Source organism: Pagrus pagrus, assembly GCF_965226575.1.
Source record: "Pagrus pagrus genome assembly, chromosome: 23".
Classification (NCBI taxonomy): domain Eukaryota; kingdom Metazoa; phylum Chordata; class Actinopteri; order Spariformes; family Sparidae; genus Pagrus; species Pagrus pagrus.
The window spans coordinates 14,862,926-14,888,330 of NC_140205.1; the positions used below are offsets into that span (position 1 = coordinate 14,862,926).

General features: G+C 41.9%; 1 protein-coding gene across 2 annotated transcripts in view; it reads right to left on the reverse strand.

The window, feature by feature from the left end:
- The window catches only part of LOC311252865 (chemokine-like protein TAFA-5), a 160,962-nt gene that overhangs the window by 97,466 nt on the left and 38,091 nt on the right, over positions 1-25,405 (reverse strand). The window contains exon 1 of one of the 2 annotated variants that reach the window (XM_084346469.1): positions 7,008-8,151. The exons of the other annotated variant lie outside the window; for it this stretch is intronic. Coding sequence (XP_084202595.1) covers positions 7,008-7,098 — 91 coding nt within the window. The 5' untranslated portion in view covers positions 7,099-8,151. Of the gene's footprint in view, positions 1-7,007; positions 8,152-25,405 lie in introns of those variants that run through there. 2 annotated transcript variants of the gene reach the window in all.

The window sequence follows — 25,405 nt, forward strand, 5'->3', positions numbered from 1 at the left end:
GAAGACAAGGGGGTTCCAACGAGTAAACAAGATAAAACATGCAATCATTTCAGTAATGTTATTCAAGCAACCTGTTGGATCAGAATTTGACACTGCGACGCTTGCCAGCGACATCAATTATGTCATCGATGATCACCATAAGTGCAGCGAACGTGTTGAGTTATCTCGCTTTGTTGCATGACTAACATCCATGTCAGCACCTTTCCCCCCGCTCGCTATAATGCCATTAGAAGATAAATGAGTGGCACCGCTTGTTATGACCCATAATGTTATGGCTTGTCCTTTACAGTGTGCTAAACCCATTTTCTCTTGCTGCGTTAGATCGAGTATAGGAATTGGAACCCCACAAGCAATCTATTCAAGGGTGCAACAAGCTAAGGGGATGTGACGTGCCAATGTTTTTTAGTGATTTTCATTATGTGTCATTCTATTCTAATTCATTTTCAATTGGACCATAAGAGCTGCCGCCGTGGGCAGTACAAAAGGCAGGAACGAACGAAGGAGGATCTTGTTTAGCTGCAAGACATCCCAAGAAAGAAAATAATGATCTTTATGAAATTGCTTTAGACACAATCTGACAGCCGAGACAAAGCAAGTGGCTGGCCTTGTTCGAATCGATAAAGCCTCCATTAGTTTTCTAAAGAGTAACATGCAATTTGTTTCAGTGGAGCAGCATAGCATCGGTAATATTCTGCCCCTTTGACACTAAAAACGAATGCACTATAGCCAACCTAATGCAAGATTAAACCTGCGTTTCTGTCAGATGGAAACAGAAAAATGCTTGGAACGCACTGGATCCATAAAGCATGACCAAGCCTGTTATCACAGACACCACATTTGTGTCACAACGGCCTCTAGGGCCAAGCTTTTGTGAAGGCGGTAAAACCTTGAATCTAAATCCATTCAAACGACTGTGATCTCACGCACAAAGATCAAACTTCTTAAGTAGCTATTGATCATCTAGATGAACAGAGACATGGCGATTGATCGAACGGAGGTATGACCTCATCTCTACCTTTGACACAGCGGGAAAGCACAAATTGTAACCGCAGAAAGGGGTAAGCACACTTCTCACCCATCATTTCCTCAAGAATGTGTGGATGTATCACACTCAAGCACCCTGGTGGTCACGCAATCAATAGTCTGAAGAGTTAGCTTATGAGGGCCTGGCTCAGTTGCCCTAAATCAGCACTCTTGGAGATTGTATATCTTGACGAATACACTCTAAGCTTGGGTTAGATCATCTGAGGGGAGGGACGATCTTCTCTTTGACAGATGGTCATGATGGACATGTTGCCAGTGTTGCAAGAATGGCCCCTGAGGAATCCGCCCTTCGTCGGAGGAAAACGCTGATCTGAGAGGATCTTTCTCCCACCAGCTGACAAGTCGATAGACAAATGGCCTCGCTAGTTTCTAACCTCTCAAACTACCGGCCCTCCTTCTTGTCCTACTCCTCAGTGTGTGTGTGTGTGTGTGTGTGTGTGTGTGTGCGCGTTGTCTGCCAAACCTCCTCCTCCACTTGTGTATGTGTGTGTGTACACACACTCACATGACTAATTTACTGAGCCGAGTTCTATCGCACTGAAGACATTCCCTGGCTACTGCATGAGGTTTTAATTAAAGATACAGCTTCAGTTATTAAAACCACTCAGTCCTTTATGCATTTCCTCACATCTTACATCCAGGAAGAGCTCAATCTAGCAATCTGTGCTTGCTTGCTGATCTGTGCCAAAATTTACTGCTTGTGTTACCCGTTTTATCACCAGCATCTGTATTATGATAATGCGCTCGAGGATGTAAGACGTAGCATCGCATGTCCTTGCTGATTCAAGGCTTTACACAGTGGCTCAATTCTGTGTCTTCAAGCTCGGACTGGTTGGGCCTCGGGGAGTTTTAGACGGCACTTCATGGGTGGAAGGGCAGGAATGAAGTGTGTTAGGTCGATGTCTCTCTGACATCACTATTTCCAAAGGCCAATGAGTCCCTCCAGTAAAAACTGGAACCCAGAGAGGATCCTCGCAGCCAGCTTTTCATTAGAGTCGAACTCCAACCACTGCCCTCTTTTATTGTCCCAAAGCACTGCCAAAAGGCAATCAATAGGACTTTAGGAAAACTGGGTGCAATAGTGCACACTTTTTACTGTCCCACAATCAATAGGAACGGTGAAAAACAGTTCCATGTGTAAATACACACACACACAGATGAGAAGTGCCTGAGGACACAGGACACAAGGGGGTCGTTCGGAGCAGTCTTAGATTACCTTGATAAACCACCACAGGTCTGTGCTGCAGCTGTGATTGATTCATCGAAGTGAATTAATTAACAAACCCTTAAGTAATGAATCAATTAGGCAATTGATTATTGTGCATTACCCATATGGATTGCAGCTGATACTGACCATTAAAGATAAATTGTGCTCAATTTAAATCGGTTTACAGCAGATTATATGCGCAGGAATGCTCTGCTTACCTATGTATGTGTACCTTTGCAACTCACAGAGGATTTGCCTCATAAAACATGGCGATCGTGACATTGCTTCTGTATGCTAAACGAGTATTACTGCGGCATTAAATACATTCATATTATCTTTATGTCATTTGAGCCTGGAGCTGTGCTTCGGGGCTAAATTCCCTAAAATCCTCCTTTTCTGCAGATTAATAATAGATGCTTAAAAAGGAAGAAATACTTAATGACTAAACCTCTGCTGCTGTATCTCTGAGTCATATTCAAGTCAGATCTCATTCTGCAGCTCACTCTGGCCTGGACTGTAATTAAACTATCTACATCTTTTAGATGCAGGTAATGCTTGGCAAACAGCTAAAAGTGTATTCAGCATTCTGCTTCTTTAGCGCGGACACATTTAATATTCTGATGGAAAATGAAACAGCATTCACAGATGGAGCACTGAAATCCAATAGTTGGATGGAAATCACTGCAATAAGACAAAGGAGAAAACAACATAGCGTCACACAAAACAAACAACAGTTGTGTAGCAGTCCTTCAGTGCCTTACATAACCACACACTGATGCGGAAAGCCAAACATTCTACGAGTTGTAAAGCTAGTCCCATTCTTGCAAAAAGGCTTGATGAATTGCCAGGCAATTGGGTCACATGTTGGAGGCTGCAATTGATGGCATGTCACATTTGAGTTCGGGTTAGGTTAGTTTATCTTGAAGTGACATGAGCTTAGAGTTAAGGGCTTTGTACAGGTGGCCTGATAAGACGATGTTCTACAGGAGCCTCTTTGAGAAAAAATCCACCGGATGACCTCTTGCAACTGACCAGTTACGATATCTCCAGGCACAAGCTGCAGCACCGATCACAGACAACATTGGGTCAAAGTACAGAACATGTACACTATAGAAGTTTCTTTCCAGGGAATTTCGCCTATCCGTTTTTAGGAAAAACAGGCTATACAGTCAAAGACAGAAGCTACTTGGGAGTGCAGACATGAGGTGTCTTCCTTTCAGAACTCATGTCTTAAGACATGACAGGGCTTCCCTTTCTCCAAGGGCCACGTACGTGCATGACACCAAGAGTTTGCCACTGCTTGACCCAAATCTGCCTGAGGCTGCTCCGGAGCAGAGCTGCCACGCCACAGACCACTGTTGGAATCCATATCTTTTTAAAAGAGGATCCCCTGGACAGGGCTTCTGTCTGTCTGTGGTAAATGAAAACTGATTTAGGTTGCCAGATGTCAGGCGCAGCGTATGAATACACATATCTCTGTCACTTTGGCCCATTACGAGTCAGTCTGTGGTTTTACCTGAGGATCAATAGCTGCACTCGTCAGGCAGAGTGGTGGCCTGTTTTTGGGGAAGGCAGAGGACGTCAAGAGGCCACTTGGGCGTGCAGACACAAGGCTTTGTGAATGAATAACAAGAAAATATGCGATGGTACTCCAATTCAACTTGTCATTGCCACAGAGACAGCTTAGGCAATATGCTTCTCTTTGAAGTATGAAACAGCTACTAGCAAAATGGGTACAGTTAAAAAAGGAGTTTAGTGGAGGGATTTACCAGAGATTCTTTTCACAACACCTCATGTCTGAAAGGGCTGGCTTCTTTGGAATCTCCTTTGAATCAAATTGTATCGTCGATCTTTACAAGGCTATGTTTTCTCACATAACACCTTAACAGCACTACTCAAATTGTTCATTGGTAATAGCCAAGATCATTCTATCTTAAATGGAGATTACTTTGTCAGCGATGGCACAATAGTTGTGGCGCCATGTGCAATACATCAAGAAGCAGATACAGATCAATCACTCAAGATTATTCCATTTATCTCCTCTACGTCTGCGGGCGCTAGAATATCATCATGATTTACAGCACTTAAGAAGATAATTATCTACAAATAAGGTTCTTAATTGAAAGGAAAATGTTCTACTATTTTGACACAATTTTACTTGCCATTGAGGGCCCACAGGGTGCCTCAATTTCACGCAAAACTATTATATAACAGTGGTTAACATATCTCAATGTTGGAATATAACTCTTCCTTATTTTACCATATCCTGTGCCCTGAATCCCCTCACCAAGAATTCCTCCATGAACCTGTCAAGACTCTCTATTGCCATGTGACAAATATCTTGGCCAATGAAGAGCAAAATGGGATTTGCTCCATTGCCTGAATTATTGAAGTGGACTGTGAGAAATTTATGGTGCAAAAATTCATCCACACATTCCCTATGCATGATGTTTTAATATGTTTCCATTCCCAATCCTCCGTCTCCGCATCCCCATTCCTCATTGCACGAGATCCCGTGTCACATTATGCAAGGAGGGTGACACAATGAGGTGTGCAAACTTCCTAAAATACACTCACCGGCGTGTTCAGCTAGCTAACGGGCAGGCAGAGGGGTGACATTTTGTTTTTTTTCCTGAGCATTGCCGAAATCACCATCCTAGATCTCGAGCTAGCTAGAACTCCCACCTTTACTGGAACGTGTCGATAGCCTACCTTCAGAAAACATACCAACAGCAGTGACACACACACACGAGCATTAAACAGATACAGATGATTAATCTGACAGAGGACTAAAAATATGTTTCCTTGTTTTCCCTCTACCTTTTGTGCTGCATGTGTGATTCACACTGGAGGGGGCTGTGTTGCACAACCTTGATGTTCTTCTGAAGGAACATGTGAGACAAGATTAAAAGGGGTCTGTTCTTTATAAGGCCCCTAGTGCACGCCTTTCATTATCCCCATCCCCAAAAGACTGTCACTAATGCAGTCCTTTGAATTCATTTTATCAGTTCGTATTATTAGCCCTTACAGCTGGCTTTGACCTTGGCCATTCTTGTCGTCTAAAGTGAGCATATTCTCAGCCCTCCTTTGTGCGCCTCTCTCTAGTACATTTCAATAGGGGACCCCATAAACTGTAATGAACTTATATTGCATCTTCTCGCAACCGACCGACCTACCGCCAGCTCGTTCCCCCTTCCCCCACCTCCCCGCAAAGTTAAAAGCTATTCGGTGTCAAGTTTGAAAGCAAAGAAAATGCAGGCTTAGGGGAAAAACACCTCTGTGGAAAAAGCACAACATGATACAGACAAACAAGTCGGCGGTGAAGGTCAAAAATATTGCCTTGCCAGTCAACAAGTCTGACAATGCTGATGGCCTGAATCTAATGAGAGCCCCTCGCGTTGACACCGCCACGAGCAGCACTTTTTTTCCGTTTGTTAGGTGGCCACACAATCCTCTTTCTGACCTCTGTGGAACGGGCTAGCACGCCACAGTAAATTAAAACTCCAAAGGAAGGCTTCGGGACATGTGCCAGTACAAAACCCTCAACTCCCCTTGTTTCCCATTTTGGCTGACGGACAAGTCCCCCCCCCCCTCTCTCTCTTCCCCCCCCCCCCCCTTTCAGTATGGCTGGACATTCTCTGACCCCGCAGTGGTCATGGACTCACCGTGGCGAGGAGAGTGTTTGCCACTGCTTGACCTGAATATTTGCCCAGGGCCGGAGGCAGGGAGGGGATGGCAGGCCATTCCAAGCCGACACAAAGGAAGCCCATGACAGTTCCTAAGTGCCAAACAGACTCTGCTCGCCCGGGGGGGCATACATGTAGAAAGGGAGCAGTTAAGTGCTGTTTTTTGTGCCAGGTTCATACAGAACACTAATTCCCCGGTTTACACCATTTGACTTTCATGAGGAGTTTGAGCTGTAAGTGTACTCAACCTCTGCGTGAAGACCTCCCCACAGACAGGTATGATTTCTATTTATTATGCCACACTGTAGGCGGATTTAATGATTTGTTGCCAGTGAATCATCGGGTCGACTCCTGACTCCTTGATTCATCTGGATGTCGGCATATTAAACTCGATAAATTCAAAAACAAAAAAGCTGCACCGATTCTCCACAATGCAGCCATGCCTGCAGGCTGTGCCATCCATACAGCACAGCCGTGATGACAGGCACATTGTGGACGGTGTGTTGAAGCCTCTGCTGTGAGCTGCGTGGATGATATGATTGAAATTCATTCCCATCTTGAGCACATTTGGGCCAGAAACGACAACAGAAGGTGAATGGAACGACATTAGAGCCGCTTGACCTCAATGTTACCCTAAAGCAAGACTCTAGTGCCATCTATTGAAAACGTTTACAACAAATCAGTATTCTACACAAGCACTGCTGCTTTTATTACCGCTTTTTTACCCCCACTCCCTCCTGCACAGCTTCAACTTATTCCTTCGATCGGGCAAAAATTGATCAATCGACCATCCTCTCAACGACTTGTTGATAAGGAAAATTGCGGATGAGGCTGCTCAGGATCACCACCTGTGCTTCATCCACACGCATCTGCCTCTGATTGGATTTTTATCTCACAGCAAATAAAAGAAAGGGGGGAGAAAAAGGTCGATATTTCGATTGCGATTGCGACATGCACGCTCCGCATCGGATTTACTGCCGCGGAAAACTTCATGGGGAACTACAGCCGCCGTGGCGCATTCAAACAGTGCAAAAAGTGGCGTGTAACCAGGCGGACTTGAGAGTGATTACCTTCTTTGAGCAGGCGGGAGTGGATAAGGAGGATGAGAAAGCAGCAGATCGCCGCTCCGGTCAGTGCCCACGCAACTCTGGGCAGCTGCATCCTGGCGTCGGGAGGCTTGTGGCGGACCGAGACAGCCGTGCGGCGGGAGAGACACACTCCACCTCAGCTCACAGACACGCACTGACTCATACTCTGCCGGCCAAATTCAGCATTCATCCCCTTCGTGCAAGAAAAAAAAAAAAGAAAAACAAACAAAAAAAATCCTCCCTTGATAGTCCAGGTTCAGATGTGACAGAGCGGGAAAGGATTCCGTTTAACAGCGACGGATCTGCGCTCAGAGTGCGTCAGAGTGGCTCCAAACAGCAGGGCTGTTAACCCCCGATCACCGTCTGAAGGCTTGACGTCTCTCCCCACATCTTCTCCTCTCTCCTTCTTCTTCCCCTCGGGAGTGTGTCGGCTGCTCGCTCGCGTCGGGCTCAGAGCGGGCTGCGCCCCTCGGCGTGTCTCCGTCTTCGAGTGCGCACGGCGGCTCCACGGCGATGCGGCGCGCAGATGATGATCACCGCTCTCCGCTGCATGTTACGCACATCTCTCCCACTGCTGGAGAGGCAGAGGCGAAATACTGCCAGCCAAGTCGCCTTGCAGCCCCTCTCTCTCTCTCTGTGTGTCTCTCTCCCTCTGTGTCGCTCTCTCTCTCTCTCCTTCACTATATTGCTCCGTCGTTCCGTCACTCTCTCTCCCTCCCTCCCTCCTCCCTCTTTCCCCTCTTGATTCAGTCCAATGCAACTCTTGCCATTTACGCACGAGAACTACCAGTTTCATAAACTATGCATCCCCAGCTTAATCCCTGCGCACGTCACAGCTCCTGAAAAGCCTTTTTTGGGGGGGGGGTTCCAAATCAGAGGCATGTGTGGATGAATCCCCTCCGACTTTATCTCAAATCAGATTGAGCAAAGACCTGGCTGCGCAGAAGGATCAAAACAGTTGGAGGCGTGAATGTCTGCACGTCTCTCTCTCTCTCTCTCCATCCTCTGTGTGTGTTCCTCAGACGGGATCGACTGTTTTTTCCTCTCTGCTTAGCTCCAGGTTACGTCACAACTCCCCCAAATAATCTCCTCCAGCGACAAAGCATGAGATAGTGCTGCTATAAAAGGATCTTTCCACTGATAAATAAGTGAGCAAACCGTGGGTGATCGTGCAGAACCAGAATAAGTTAGAAAGAGTGTTTCATGTTCAATTCTGACCCCGGCTTTATTAAAGCAGACCTATCTTTCTTTATTGTTTTTTTTAATATATATCTTTTTATCTTCTGCATGTAAAAGATCTTGAACGTTGAAAAGCCAATGGGAGCTCTTCTCTCCCACAGGAAACACTGCTCCTGAAACACCTCGTCAGACGTCCCGCCTTTAATTCCGTGACTTCCTGACATCACTACCTCACAATGTCAAACATTTGCATAATTTATGCAATATTGTTTAAAGTACCCGTAAGTCATACTCGAGTAAAAGTAAAGATAACATGTTAGAATGTCACTCTGGTAAAAGTGAAAGTCCCCCATGCGAATAGTACTTGAGTAAAAGTCTTAAGAGTATCTGATATTATCTGTACTTAAGTATCAAAAGTACAAATAAAAGTAAATCAAACATATTATATATGTATGTTTACATGTAAATATACACTATACTCAGGGTTGGCTGATTATTGACTTCCGATATTAAGCATTTTTCTGATTATTGGAATCAGTGTTTTTATTAGATTGCTGATGAAATAAATACATTTTAAAAACACACTACGTTGGCAGCATGTAATCTGCAAAGTAACTAGTAACTAAAATGATCAAATAAATGCAGTAGAGTACAAGTACCATATTTGCCTCCAAAATGTGGCAGAGTGGAAGCATAAAGTAGCAGAAAAAGGAAATACCCAACTCAAGTACATCAACATTGTACTTAAGTAAATGTACTTAGTTACATTCCATAACTGAATTTATGCCTAAATTCAAGGTAGAGGTGAAGCTAACTGGAAGCTGAAAACACGACAGCGCCGGCCAGAGACGGTAGCGATGCTGACTCATGCATGTGTGAGCTGACCAATAAGAGCAGAGTGGGTATTAAGGAGGAGGGCCTTAAAGAGACAGGAGCTAAAATAGAGGGGGATACAGGGCTGCAGCACTGGACAGTATGAGAAAAAACTAACGTGTTTTTTGAGCACCACACTGTAAAAAGGTGCTGTAAAAGAACAGGAAATTTTGCACAGTAAGGTACTGTTATTTGTAAATACAGTATAATACTATAAATGTTGATGTTTTAGAGGAACATACGCTTCTTTAACTATTTTTAGCAGCATTATACCATAAAGATCACATTATACAGTACTCATGTAACGAAGCACTTATGCAGCACAGTACTGTATTTTTTTTTACAGTAATAATAATCAATAGTAATTTTACTATAATTAAACAGAAATTGCTCACAGTGAAACCTATTCTAGTAGTAACCCAAAAATAAAATGCTGAGCCTGAAAATGAGCATAATCCTTTAGAATGATGTCATAAAGATTTAAAACCAAAAAGGCAATTTCCATTTCAGATATTTAAAAAAAAAAAAAAAAAAATGCAAATAGTAGGTAGATTTCCTGCACCTCATCCCTGGATACTGCAGAAAAAAATGCTAAATGTGTGGTAAGGAAATTGTGCGCCTGCATGTTAGCCAAGCCTCCCAGTTATTGGAACAAGCCATATAGCTTTGGGTAGCCCAGCCTGAGGCCCACTTTCTAAGAATATTCAACACCCCCTGAAACCTATTACACATGTAGCCTAAAATTTCATCATTTTATAAACATAAAGAATTTATGCCATGCAAATTCTTAAAAAGGGTCTCCTCAGCTCTGTTCACAGTGTGATGTTTAAAAAAAGAATATCTGGATCCTGCGAGGGGAAGCAATCGAACTGGAGGAGGGCAACAATAGCTTGTGTAATCCCCCCTCCACTCCCGCTGCGCGCTAACGAAGCTATTGTTTCTGCTTTATGTATATGTCAATGCTGACGTGGGACGCGGCGAGAGATGCAAATTGAAACATAATTTATTGAACAGCTAAATCGGTCAGTCAGCCATTTGGACGAGACTGGTCAGTTTGCACACAATAACGCATATGGCCGCTCAAGTGATCGCGGCGTTTCCAAAGCAGCAGTTCCACCTCGGGGGCCACTCGTGAGTTTGATCCCAGCGTCTGTGTGTTTATAATTGAATCAGAATGACACGGTCCGACGACTGACGCTGCCACTCAAACCAGAGAGCTGTCATTGCACTGTCAATAAGGTTGGCCCCTGCAGCTACTAGCACTAATTAGCTGATAACAGTCTCTGTTGGCTGGCATGCGTGCCAGACTGTGCATGTGTTTGCTGTGCATGCTGTGAATGTCTACGCCTTTTTGTTTGCGTGTGTTTTCATAGCAAGTTTGCACGGATGTGAGTGTGTGTGTGTGTGTGTGTGTGTGTGTTTGTGCGTTGGAGAGGGCCTGACACCTCCCAGCCTCCTCCTCTAAAGCTGTGATCCGTCCATCTACTGCATGGAAAGCAATTATCAGAGACCTGACCTCTACAAGGATTTGGGGTATGAAGACTGTATGTGTGTTTGTGACTGTATGGGTGTGTGTGAATGTCTAAATTTATCATCTGCTCAGCCTATATACTACTCTTTACTCCCTGGAAGAGCGGCGAGCTGCATATAACTCTTTGCATGTGCATAAAGCCTAATTAAGAAAACCGTTAGAAACACTGAGATGAGGACGATACAGTTTGCCAGAGGAACCAATTACATCTATTCACAAGGTTGCCATGTTGAATCTGTAAAGCACTCCCAAGGCACCCGAACCATATGTACACTGTTTGGAACGTCATTTTTTTAACACCAATTTAAGGTGTCAACGGCTGTTTGTGTAACTGTGAGGAAATATTTAGAACTTGAAAAGTATGCAGCACCTCCCAGTAATTAGGCTTTTCTGTTCAGTTATTTATAAAGTGGAAATCGACATTCGCCACCCACTTAAAAGGATATATTTACCCAAAGGTGAAAATTAAGTCGTTATCAACTCATCCTCATGCCCGATAGAAAGTCGGATGAAGATTCGTCATCGGCAAACATTTCTGGAGCTAAAAATGATCATTTTAATTTTGAAAAAAAACATTTAATGTTTTTTTCCTGGTTGATTTTCATTTTATGTTTTTATTTTATAACTCTCCATCTACTTCAAGTCTTACTGCAACACTGTTTTGCTCTGAAGCTCCAGAAATGTTTTTGCAGACTACAAAACTTCACCCAACCTTCCGCTGGCATCAGGATGAGGAGATAATGACGGAATTTTCATTTCTGGGTGAACTTATCCTTTAAGTCAGCTGTAGCTTCACTTGGCTTGAAACAAACCCCACAAGCAGTGTGTCTTTGGCTTAGTGTATAAACTCGAGTGCAGAGAGAAAACAGGGTCAATGTTGCTTGCATTCTGCTTCCTTTACATGTCTATGCTTTTACCTCATAGGTCAAGTGTCACCAGGAATTTGCAGTGAAAATAGAGCAGGAAACCAGGCGAGCATGGATGCTTCCGTTACTGTTGTATGCAGCAGTGATGTAGTGCATTTTACTCAAGGCTTCAAACCTTCAGACAAATGCCAAATACACCCATTCACATGTACGTTCATACACCGATGGCAAAGGATGCCGTGCAAAGTGCCGACCTGCTCATTAGGAGCGATGCGGCGCTTCCTCACCAAACAGCCCACAATCTTTCTATTCTCAGCCATTCACACAACGATGGACCAGCCAGCGGTGGAAATCTACGGTTCAGTATCTTGCCCAAGGAAACTTCAACATGCAGCCAGAGCTGGTGATAGAAACACCGATCCACCGAATAGAGGACAATCCAATTAAGCTAGTTACAACAGTCCATGTACTTAATTTAGTCATTATACGAGGCTTTAAGCCTTTTTGCATTGGATTTACTGCCCCCCATGTTGTATGTGCAAAGATAATGTTAATAATTGCAAAATCAGTCAGTATACTACAGCAATTTGGTATATATATAAATATGTATATGAATATGGATATCTCATCTGGCCTGGGAACGCCTCGGGATCCTCCCGGAGGAGCTGGAGAGTGTTGCTGGGGAGAAGGAGGTCTGGAGCTCCCTACTGAGCCTGCTGCCACCACGACCCGACCCCGGACAAAGCGGAAGTTGATGAGATGAGAAATGAGATGAGATGAATATGGAGGAGTTGAGAGATACATATTTTTTAAAACGAACAAAAACAAAAAAAGGCATCAGAGGCCGATATACATCCTGAGATTTGGTGTCTAGTATGGGGCAAGCTCCAAAAATACTTCCAGCTCAGTAGCAGCTTCTAGTAACCCTGATGACATCATCAGGGTTATTATTTTAAAACTCTGGAAAACTCGCTTCAAAGCCACGTGACATTATGTTGATATATTAACTGTTTTTACAAGTTGAATATTACTTACATGTACTGTACAGTATCATGTGTACATGCGTAAACTGAACTTCATATGTGAAAGCTGTGGAGTGGTATGTTACATTTGTTTTTTGGTAACACTTTCTAATAATCACTTTTGATAAAAGGTACATTTATAGTTAAACTTTAGTTAAAAGTTATCTGACTGTTAAACAATGAAATGCTTGAAACTGCAAATGTTTAATAACATCAGGTGCAACTTTATAATGTTTATGGATGAACTGCACAGTATTTATTAACATTCACACAGTATAAACAGTGGTTGAAACTTTGCAATAACCAATTGATTACCAATTGCAAACATTTCATTGTCTTAACAATATTTTTACTGAAATTAACATTTCAGTTAAATAACTAATAACTTAAGTTTAATTACCTAAAAATGTACCATTCATTAATGATGTTTATTAAGAAATGTTACCTTTTTCAAACTTAGTATGTAGACAAAATATGGAATTGACCATAGAGCACAGTAATGGAATCAGATGCAGAACTACCTGATCATTTATTATATGTTATGTTATATGTTCATGGATAGTTCATATGCATGAACAAATATGTTCAAGAAAAACAGTGATGTCACTATTTGGGATGAATTAGACCGCTCGAGCAGGGGTGCCCAAACTTTTTTCCCCTGGGGGGCCAAAATTGAAACTAAATGGGTGACCACGGAACAAAAAGGAAAAGTGTATTGCAAGATGGGAAATGGTGCTAGGATCTATTAACGTTCTATTAAATGCCTAGCTGATGCTCAGATAATTAAAAAAAATAAAATAATCAAGTTCCTACATGTTTTCAGAGCATTATACAGGGACAAAACATTAGAAAGGCATAATATCATCATAATCATTTTTTTTCTTTCACTTTAAACATCTGACAGGCCATTAACTTTATAACAGGCCAACGTTGGCCCACAGGCTCCTCTTTGGGCAGCCCCACTCTGATGTCAGCAGTATTACTCCATTTAGAATCCTGTTTACAGGCAATTCTCCTAAAATTATAAAAAGTCCTGAGGTATCAAGCTGATAAAACAACATTAAGTATATTTTCTGTGCTGTTAAAAAGGGCCCAGGTCTCCAGGACCCCAAACAATTATGGGTTTTTTTTACCTGTACAATTATGTGACCAGTGAAAACCTATAAATATCTGTTTATTAGTATATTATATCCAGCGTTTGTCTCGGAACTTTTATCACAGAGCACACAGGGGCTCATTTTGTGCTGCAGCCTTGGGGACCAACTTTTCTGTCTAGACACCATTAAAAATCCCTGTCAGATTTGCTTTCATTTTTTCTAACCCCCCCTTTTTTTATTACAAGGGGATATCAAATATGTTTTGAGATAAGTTTTGGCGGACTGCAGAATTATTTTCTTTCTCTCTTTTTTCGTAAATTATTAAACTATTTCCTGCATCCTCACACCACCCACCTACACTGCTGCCACGTCTCCTCTCTCACTTTCTCCTACCGCCACCCCCTCACCGCTGCTTTTCCTTGCCAGAAGCCAGGAGAGGCGTTGCTTGCTTTGTCCTCTGTGCAGGTCACTGGCTGTGTGCCAGACAGAGCCCATGCCAATAAAATCCATGAGTAATGGCCTAAAACTTCTACATTCGCTGTGTTTCCCATTATTTCCCATGGCCAATAAATTTGAAGGAGGGCTTAATCAGAGGGAAAAGCAGAAACATACGGCTCTTGTCCAGTAGGGTGTCCAACACAAAGATTCTTACGGTTTAATCAGAGATAAAAGTTGATGCGGCAGCCACCAATATGGTTTCTCTTGTGAGCCACTTTGTCTTCTGTCAGGTGGAGCCATTATTGTTTGGGCACATAAACACACTGCTGCTGTCTGTCATGAAATGATGGCTGCCCCTGAGGTGAGGTCAACTCTAAATAAAGTCCTTTAAGGACCTAATAGATGGATAATTGAATAAACATGTCATAGTCCATGAATTACCCAGTGAAGAATCCAAGTTTTGCAGCAGGACTGCATAGCCCAACATATCTGTCAGAGTTTAACGACATTGGTACCAGAAGTGAGGATGTTTTGTGTTTTGTATGGCGTAGGTTGGCATCTGCTGCTTATAACCACCCTATGTCTGTATTCGAGCATTAGCTGACCGGTTTTACAATATGATGTAGAGAGTTTAGGACTACCATAATTAAATGTATATATATCTTCCACAGACTGCACAGTAGAGTGCTTTTTAGTTATAGTATAACACATTTGCAGACATTTTATGTAAACGTTATATGAACAGATCAGAAAGTTTTCTGTGTTCCAACCAAAGTTTCCTCACTTGTTTTGGGAACTTTGCATACCATCTCTTGCCAACTGTAAGGGAGGAAGAGAAATACTGCTCAACTATCAAAATGCTCAGTTCATGGACAGCCTGTATGAATAAACTTTAAACAACTTCAGGACTGTATATTTATATATCTATATATATAGATTTAAAGAGGTCATATTATGCTTTTTGGGTTTTTGCCTTTCCTTTATTGTGTTAATAATGAATATGAAACATTTTTGTGCATGTGAAAGGTCTGCAAAGTGAAAAAGCCCAAAGTCCTTGCCAAAGGGAGTTACTCTCTCCCACAGAAAACACTGCTCCTGCACTGCCAGAAACGCTTTGTTTGGAGTCGAGCCTTTAATTCCGTAACTTATGTGTGTCACTATGTAACAGGCGTTACACAAATATATATTCATCATAAAACATATACAGTCAGTCAGTCAGCAGACATACAGTTGCTATTGCTGTAGTGGCGTTATTTTAGATCACACTACCTTGCTCGGCATGACTCGCCCTACTCTGTAGCCGATTGGCTACATCCTGCCCATGAAGTAATGCGCATGTGCAGTTCTCACCAAAGATTGAACAGAGGCGAGATTTTGTCACTCTATAGCTCAAATGGAGCGTTCAAGGAACATTGTGAAATGGGATGCTCTAGCAATGCACCACAACAGAAAAATAATGTTTTTTTTTAAATTTAAGTGTGTAATATTCAACTAGAACCCCCAAATAAAAGTATGAACCTGAGAATTAGCTTAATATGACCTCTTCAAGTCTTGTCCCCAGCTGCATTTGCACTCAGCTACCATACTTAGAGAAACCACAGATCAATCTTCCTTCAGGAGAGCATAAAAGCAACAATTTGGCTTTGTAAAAACTTACTGTTTAATCAGTGCGTTCTTGTGTTTAATATGTTGTGCATTGTGTTTCTTTTTGCTCACTTGTCAATCACCTGACACCCACAAGAAAGAAACAAAGTGTCTGACAGGAAATAATCCGTCAAAAAAAGTCACCTCAGACATCTGTCACAGTCATGTCTTTGTATTTAAGATATATTCGTTAGCTGGGGTGTCAGGTAATTGTCCACATCATAAAGTTCTGTGGGTTTTTTTTTTTTCAAGTAAAAGTGTCTATTTTCACAAAGTATATAATGCTAAATATAAAGATACTTGAGCTATAAAGAAAATAACAGTGTCATTTAAAGCTCATTTAATTCTATGAAGGGTTTATTATTAGCTTAAAGGAAAAGACAGATTACTTTAATTGACCTTAATTCTGTTCTTTCCTATTCTGGGAGAAGATGAGGTCCTTATTGTACCTTATCTAAAAAGGTTTCAAAAGTTGATGGCACATTTACATTTTGGAGGTGTCTATCAAGGATTTTCAGTCTAGCTTCTTCTTGTATTGTGCAAAGAGTAATCAGCTAGAGATGTATGCACTCAGCTTCATGCATCTGGTGTCAAAAATTTTCATTTTCTTTGCCAGATTTGGCGAAATGCAAAATGCAGAAAGAATTCTGAGCAAAATGTCAAACAATTGTATATGCTTTTATTCTTTATGTGAAAAGACATTCATACATTTTAATCTGAACATCTTGAATGCTTAAACGTGCTGCTCTTTTTATTTGCAAGCAGTGTCACTCACACTGACTGAAGCAGCAAAGTCATTATATTATTCATTATTAACTGTACACACAGAATGCACAGTTAATTAAGTGTCATTATAGGAAACGCAACATATTGAGCTGGAGAACACTGGTGATAGACTCATCCTCTTGAGTCCTCCACTAAGCTTCTTACATTTCCTGTAGTCTAGGAAAAAACAAACAAGCACCCACGTTCACCCATCCGGTGAGCTTCCTCTCCATTTAGTCTCCATTTGCCCGATCTCCATTCATCCATCATCCCTCGGCGCTGAAGGCTCACCTGGCCTGATTCCATTAGTTACCTGTTAAGTGCTACAGCTGCACCATGAATCATTGGCATTATAGGCCAAGTTTAGTTTGCTTGATTAATAATTCATTTTCTTTTCCGCATACAGTATGGAAATAACTGTTGTGTCAGTGACGCTGTCTGACACCATCTGTCTTGAGTGATCTGATCACAGCCACACAGCTCTAAGTACAGGTGTGAACACCCCCAAAGTCCACATTTGGAGGTGGTCTGGCAGTGTGTAAGCAGATGTGTCCTGGGCCACACTGAAGGACCGCCTACTCAACTGATGTCCTCTGTGAAACAACAAGAAGAAGCCACAAGAACAGGCCGAATGGATTACGGCAATAGTGCCAGACTCCCTTACAAATATTGTGATTTTGAGAGTTGTTGAGTGAGGAGAAGTTAAATAAACTTTGTAAAACTTTGCAACAACAAAATTCAAAATAATCCATGACTTCTTGTAAATTCGGCATGAAGTGCATTACATTAAGTTGTTTCTTTCCTTGAAAAAGTGTCTACAGTACGTCGCCTCACAACATTTAGCAGCTGTCTGAACACACTGTTTCAACTGATTTCATCATTTACACTCAAATTATGAAAGGACAACATTTCATTGATGGCAAACATGTCACATTTTTACAGATACAGTAAACAGTAACCAATATAGGCAACTTCTTTGATGCCTGTGAGAAAGTCTCCCTGGACTCCTATAAAAAATTGCTCATTTTTGTGAGCTGTGGAGTTAGGAGAATTTTTATAAACTTGCGAGATGCTGTCGACAACAATTTCTTCACCACTTGTGCCTCCTTGTAAATTCTGCAAATGGTACATGCAGATATCTCTTCATTTATGTACAAACATGGTATGGGTTATTTCCAATGATGTAGGTGTTTATTTGCATATAGAGTGGGGAGGTGAGATCCGATCACAAGTGGTCACTTGAGACGCCACTGAAGTTGCATGTACCAAACGTGAAAAGCCTCAATGATGTGAATCCACGTCGCTGCTCCCAGGAAAAGCTAAGTAAAGGAAAAATAAAACCAAAGCTGACAACAACTAGTAGTACAGTAGAACTACTAATAGAAGTTGTGCTGACAAGCTAACGTAGTCACTTGCTTCAACACGTGAGTGCTTTCTGACAACTTATGGGTCTAATTAGCTATGATTCAACACAAATTGATGCATTTCTGCTAAATTGTTCCTTAGTTTGCGAAACTATATTTTTTTTTACTTTGATTTAGGGCAATCATCCTCTAAGTTTTGGGAACTGCAGTTGTCATAATTTTGGGGCTTTTGTGGATGTTAGCAGGAATTTGACTGTTGCCATTGGGTCATTCACTTACCTAGAAGGCCTTGTTCACATTTTGTCGAATTGACACCATTGAAAGTATGCAGAATTACATATTAGCAGTTCCTGTTAGTAAAGTACCCATGGATGTACAGACAAATGCCACTGGATTTCTTTGCTGCTGAAGAATGACTAAAAATTTTAAGATCTTAAGGCAAGATCTGGAGTTATAAGCTGTGTCTTTTTTATGTGATTTCTAAGCAGATTTTGGGCTATTTATTCATGATTGACACTGATGATAATGATGTGCAATATGACTAAGAGAAGGAGTATGATTTTGGGCGATCATTGCAGCAATAAGGCTTGAAAGCATCTTAATTGCCTCCAGGAGCTGTGTGTCACAGCCATCGCTGCTGCCTGTTATGTATCTTTTTATACACATGTTAGAGTCATACGGTTTCCTCTCTGGTGAAAATTGAAAAAGCATCCAGATGTGAGTAGGATGTTGCCGTTACAATAAACACTATAAATTACAGATACTACAACTAATGTAGGAACAGAATTGAAACTGTTTACTCATAGTAAAATAAATATAAATATATAAATATATATAAGACGTTCGTATAATGTACAGAACTTGGAGTATATTAAAATAAATGAAAATTTAAAGTTGTATTTTCTGAGTTTGAGAAATTCAAACAAAAAACTTCAGTTATTTGGTTGAACTGTCTAAGAATGTTATTAAAGTTTATTGCTTTGAACTGTTTAGCTTCTCATCTCCTTAACTCCTACCGTGTGTCTTTAGACAAAGCACTCCTACATTTTTGCATACCATTTAGCAAATAAACAAACTTTGTACAGATAACAATTAAATTCTTATCAGATAAAATAAAGCCCCAAACGGATGACTAATGAAGAAATCATCTCTTGCTGTGCAGCGGACTCCTGCTGCCTGTTCATCTGCCATCTCAATGGACAGGACACAAATAAAGGCAACAGGATCGACAATTAAATATTCAACAACAACAAAGTCAAGTGACACCAAACAACGCCGAGTGTTTCCATCGTCCCCAGGGGGAGATGGGGATAATGACACCCGGAGGACAAAGTATGTGTCTGAAATAAAACAAAAATCGTTCGACACAATGACACACGGTTAAAAAGAACAAAATAAACAAAATTGGAACTTTACCAGAAGAGCCTTTTTGCTCTCGGCTTTAATCCTTGCTTGCTTTTATGGTTTTGTACAGATTTTTTGGGGGGGAATAAAGATTGTAAACACAGTCTATGAAATTGCAATCTTTGCAAAACAAGTTTGTTTAATTGGACGGAGTGTGAAAAGCTGCTTGTGCTGCATCCCAGGAATTTATTTCATGCATTACAGCCTGAACTGGTCTGTAAGCTGCACTCAATATATTAAAACAAACCGTAAATACTCTCTTTTCTGACCAGATTTCTGAACGTTACTTTCCTTACTGACAACATGCTTAACAAATGAATGAAAAACTATATTAAAGGGTTGCTACCTTATATATTAATCATGCCTTATATATTATTAAAATGACAGTGGTTTTCCAATTAGTGTCAAGCCAAATTGCAGCACAAACACTGTTATTAACTATTCTGCCTTTGTTTTACTTTTATAGCCAAACACTTGTCATCACTGACAGATTGCCTTGATTATGGAGTCCACAAAAGCATCTCGCCTCAGTGTCACCGCAGAAGTCGCACTCGGGCTGACATCAGCTCACTTTCAATGCAAGCGATTCAGGAAGAGAGCCGACTCCATCATTTGAATATTGATCAACTTTTGTAATGAGGATGTCATATTCAATCTGTTACGACATAATGAAAAATCAATACCCTATCAACTTTAAATGAACCACAGTTTCTCTTTGATTCTGAATCGTGTGAAAGACCATTAATTTACCCGAGTCTCAATTTTCATAGCAATCTTCTATGTATGGATCCTCACTTGTGTTGAATGTGGTTAAAATCTCCTGCTGGCACATTTAGGAACAGATCACTGAGGCTCACGGAGCACTGGGAGGGAAGAGGCACAAAGAAGAAAAGCTTTCAAAAAGTATGTTTGGCCTTCTGTATGAGCTCTCGGCATACTGAAGAGCTCCTCTCAGAGCGAGCAGGTGAACACAACAAGGGGTTTGTGCGTGCACGGCAGGCGGGAAAATGTATGCATGAGAAGGAGAAATGAAAGGAGGCAGAGGGAAAACAGGGAAAGAGGTGAGACATTGATTCAGGTGATAGCATGTCTCTTTGCCCCAGTGAAAGCAATAAAAAAATGGGTCAGGTCGAGACAGTCATGAAACATTCAACTCAACGTTTGCCTCGAACAAACACAACAGAGTCCTGTGTCGGTTGCAGTAAAGGATCCTTGAAAACTGAAATTTAACCTTGTGCATGACAATATGCTGCAGAATTTTTAACATAATAGTTTCATGCTTTTTTTATAAACAGTAGAAGATCACAGCAGCAACACAAAGCGGTAGTAAATATGCTTAATCACTGTCTTGGTGAGAGTTAAATGAGAGGATTAATAACTCTCTAATAATGGCAGTTTAATATAAAGTTACAGCCAGCAGCCAGTTATCTTAGCTTAACAAAAACAAGGGGAAACTTTCCCTGTTTCCCAATCCTTGCCCTAACTAAGCTAACTACCTACTGCCTATAACTCATTCCTGTTGGCAAGAAAGCAAACACACACATTTCACCGAAACGTCACAGTATTCCTTCCAGATTTCAACCAACTGAATAGTCCTCGTCTCACTCTTGCTAAAAGCCACATAAAACTTGAAAAATGCAAAAAAAAAAACATGAAAATGTAAAAATGACTAAAAGCCCTAACTAGAGCTGGTGTTTGGTTTGTCTGTTGTGGGCTACTTTCTCCACTCCCTCTGTAGATATAAAAAGCTAATTTTAGGGTAATGAAAACACAATGATTTTTAGTTTCAGGTGATTAAACACTTATGAAAACATAATCCTGAAGATTATACTCCATTAGTACCCCTAAATCCCCCTAAATCCTACACACTGGGCCTTTACATAGCAAATCCATAATGTCTGTATCAACCTTGCATGCACCGATTTTGCTTGCATACTGATTTGTTTATTAAAATGCCACTTTGTCAGTTACGATAAATAACAACTCCACATGTGCTTTGCAGTACATGCATATTTATCATGTAAAAAATGCTGTACTGACACCTTATTTTGAATCATGACAGGCGCAATCTGAACATTAAAGCAGATATGTCAAACATGTCTTGTATTTTTTATGCCTGGTGGGTCATTTACCGCACGCTTTGTGTATATTTCAGTGAAGCTTTGAAGCCCAGTCTAAATAAATGATGCACAGCGGGCTCTGTGTACACCTGCTACGAGATGGAAAGCAATACAACGGAAATTGAAAAGCAGCAATAGCATTAAAGCAGGAGAGGCTGTGGCCTCTGACCAAAACAAAATCCAATTGTGAAAATAGCACAGATGATGAGAATATTTGGTGGCAGCATTGTCTGGCACACGGCGAGAGAAAAAAGAGCAGTCTCCCCTCCAGATTGTTATGTCTTTGAGTCACCCTGGCTCGTCTGCATTAATATGGGTGGAAAAAATGGAGAGGCAAATGAAAAGAAATGTGATTATTACATGAAGGCATGTGGAGAGAGGGGAATGGGGAAAAAAAAGAAGAGTGGAGCAAGAGGGCGACAGAGGAAAAAAGAAGGGGGGCTCAGACACAGAAAAACTAATTCTTGTCTTTCGGGGCACGAGGAAGACAGGAAGTAAAGCGTATGGAGTGACATGAAGGCTGAGATGATTCACAATTTTGCTGCAACGCTTGAGCAGAGAGTCAGACACTAACACAGTCTGTCTGTCACCACAGGCTCCTGATGGACACACATTATTGGATCCATACACCGCCTCTTTGCTCACTCACAGTTCTTCACTGTAGACACATGGCCTTCAGTTAAGCAGCCAGAGGGATAGTTCAGGGATAATGGTACACACTGTGAGCTCAATAAAAAATGGTGACGAGAGCTTATACACGTTTTTTTGTCTGTTTTTTCTGTGCTGATTGCCTAACAAGCCAATTGTCCTTGGATAGAAAGAGATATATAAAAAAAAAAGTAACTACCTGTGCAGTGCAAATGTGCAAATTTATGTCACATAAAATTCAGGTAAATGATGTTCATGCATTTGTGCTGCATAGGGAAAGCTACATCTAATTCACAACCTGAAACATGGTTGAGTCAATTCACCATAAAAAATATACTTTAGCAACTTGTGAGCAAGCAGAAACCGAAAAGTCTGACTGCATATAGTGAGAGGACGAGAAATAGACAAGGGGGAAGAACCAACAAGAAAGAGAGAGGAAGGAGAAACAGACAGAAATGGATGAAAAAATGGGGAGCGAACGCAATAACAGAGAAAGAGAGAATATATGAGAATGAAGACAAACACTGTAAAGATGGAGCACCATCCTCTGGCCTCTCTGGGGCTCAAACTCCCTCTGACAGCACTAGAAAGACAGGGGATCAACCCTGATTCCAACCAGGCTTTGTCTCTTTACACCATGAAAATATGGCCTGGAATCCCATTATCCCCGGCTATAGAGATGCGAGGGCTCCATCTTCATCTCTTATTCCGCAGCAGAGGAGAGTGTACGGCATCACCTGCACAGTGTATATAGAAGCTCCGGCCTTAAAAGAAAAGAAAAAAAAAATCTCTCACCCATTCTCATAGGCTCGAGAGGCTCTTTAGTTGAAGGGCAAATAGAACTGGAGCGGAGAATGGATGACACTCATTTCGAGCAGCAGCCTAATTCACAATCTTCTGTAACTTTGGCATAGCAATGAAAACATTTAACTGGGTTCTCTCAGGAGTCATGGTGTGCAAGTGTTGCCCACACGTGTGTTGATTCCCGCATGGAATTAATGTCACTTTCACATACACACACACACACACAAACACATCACTTGGAGAATTGAGTTGGTGACAAGAGCTAGATTTGATTTTATCCCCTCTCTGCCTCCTCGGCTCTCCTTAGGGCCGTCACACAAACAATCTCCCAGCAGCAAAAAGAAGATATGAGATTAGTTTTGCAGGGTGTTGGCAAGTGCCACATGTTTGCTCACCGGCCTGCCTCCCCTGCAGCCTGTTTATATCCATATGTGTGTGTATGTGAGAGAGAATTATCACACACGCGAGAATTTATAGATCAGCGCTCCCGCCCAGATGTACAGGTACAGCGGCACACAAGGTTGCATCCTGCATGAGTCAAACGCAGCCCTCTAACATATTCATCATCACATCTCTCCTACACACACACGGGCGCCTATACATAGAGTATTTATGGACACACACACAAACACGTCGCCTAAATCCCTGATAATCATCTCCCTTTGTAGCCGCCAAGGGCACAAATGTCTGGTCTTGCTTTCACCGCAGAGGCTGATCCATGCAGGAGTCAAGGTGGAGTCAAATGTTTTACTTTGATATGGCACACACACAAACACACAAATACACACCTAAATAGCATACAGTGGACTCCCATTCTACACCAACAAAAGTGTGGACCTCTGTTTTCTGGTCATCTTGAAAAAACAAAAAAAGAATTATTACTTTTTTTTTTTTTTTCAAATGTATTTAAACAAATTGCCAAGAGTGGACTTGCATCTTGAGCGATGTCTCAAAGGGGGACCTAATGAGAGTTTGTTTATCAAAAAGACTTTCTATGTTTATTTCAAAATTTGCTCATTTAACTTTGATGTTTGGTTTGGTTAGGCCTGTCTAATCATACGCTGTAAATTAAACTGGTCTAATCACACACACACACACACACACACACACACACAGACACGCACACACCAATATTGCCAACAGGACACTAAATTTCTCCACTATCTAAGACACACACGCACACACACACACACAAACACACACCTCTCAGTGCAGGAAGGTGCAGGTTTTACATGAACCGCAGGAGTGATGACAACAACATACTGTTTGTGTGACCAGAATCTGCGGGCCCGAAAAAAGAAAGCGGTTTGTTAATTAAATGTATGAAAGAGGTAGAGAGGAACTGATTGAGAGTGAGCGAGGAAGACTGAAAGAGGGAGAGGGAGAAGTTGATTAATTGAAAGTGAGAGGGGCAAACTGATTAAGAAGAAAGAGAGGGAGAAGAAAGAGAGTTGATGTCATGAAAGCTTCCTCGAGAGGAGTGCTATCAAGCAAGCCTCTGACTCTGATCACTCATGTGTTTGCATCTAAAGTAGGCCCAAAATGCTTGGAGGGCAATGGCGATGTTTCACGGCGGCACCGAGCATTTACATATTTATCCACCGACAATTTTCTGCCCACAAATGCACGTTTCCTTTTTTTTTTTTCTTCTCCCCACGTTTGCTTTATGTATTGATTGATTTGAGCGCAGTAAGCGTAAAAAAAATGCATAAAAATGAGCTGAGGCCTGAGTTTTCTCTTTCGGAAGGGCATCTGCATTCCAAACACCCCTCCTTCCTCCTGTACTGTACAAATAACCCTTCCTCATATCTCAGCAAATCCTGCACACACACTCAAAGACACTGACCTAAAAATCCAATATTCACACATACAAACTCATACATTAAAGACACATTACCTTAAAATTCCCCACACATACATCTTACACACACACACACACACACACGCACACACAGTCTGTGGACTACTTGGCCGGTGCTGGGCAGTGTTGGGCTCCATCTGTGCAGGGAAGTTGGGTGCCTGGCAGCCTCCTCGGGCTGCTCGGCCATTCATCCGCCCCTTCCATCCCTCCCTGCTTCAACCCGACCAACTCCCCCTCCCCCCTCTCTGCTCCCCCATTTTTCTCTCCCCCACCCCCGAACCACAGCCATTTCCATCCTGCCTCCTTTCATGTGAGAAGCGGAAGTGTTGCTGGCATCCACTGCTGTTGTTTGATACAGTGGCAGCGTGATGCCTGACTGCCTGCTTGGCTGCCACACACCCATGCACATAGACAACACTGGCGCACACGCACACACATGGGCACTTTGTACTGGCTTCATGTGCTACCACCTATTGAGCGGAAAGCTCTTCTGTGAGGAGGAAAACGCTGGCTGCTTTAAGGGTCTCATGTCAAACACAGAAAGACTATCTGGGAAAAATGATGTGGAAAATACCGGATCAAGTGATACATCCACGCTGAGTATAAACACACGCTATCCACCAACTCAGTCTCCTGAATTTGACATTAACTAGTGCAAAACATGCTGTTCGGCACAGATTATCTCTTAACGTGAGGGGTTTACAGATTCAGTCTGAAGCTTCCTGAACTGCTCACAGGCTCATCAGGGCCACCCCGACAGTTCA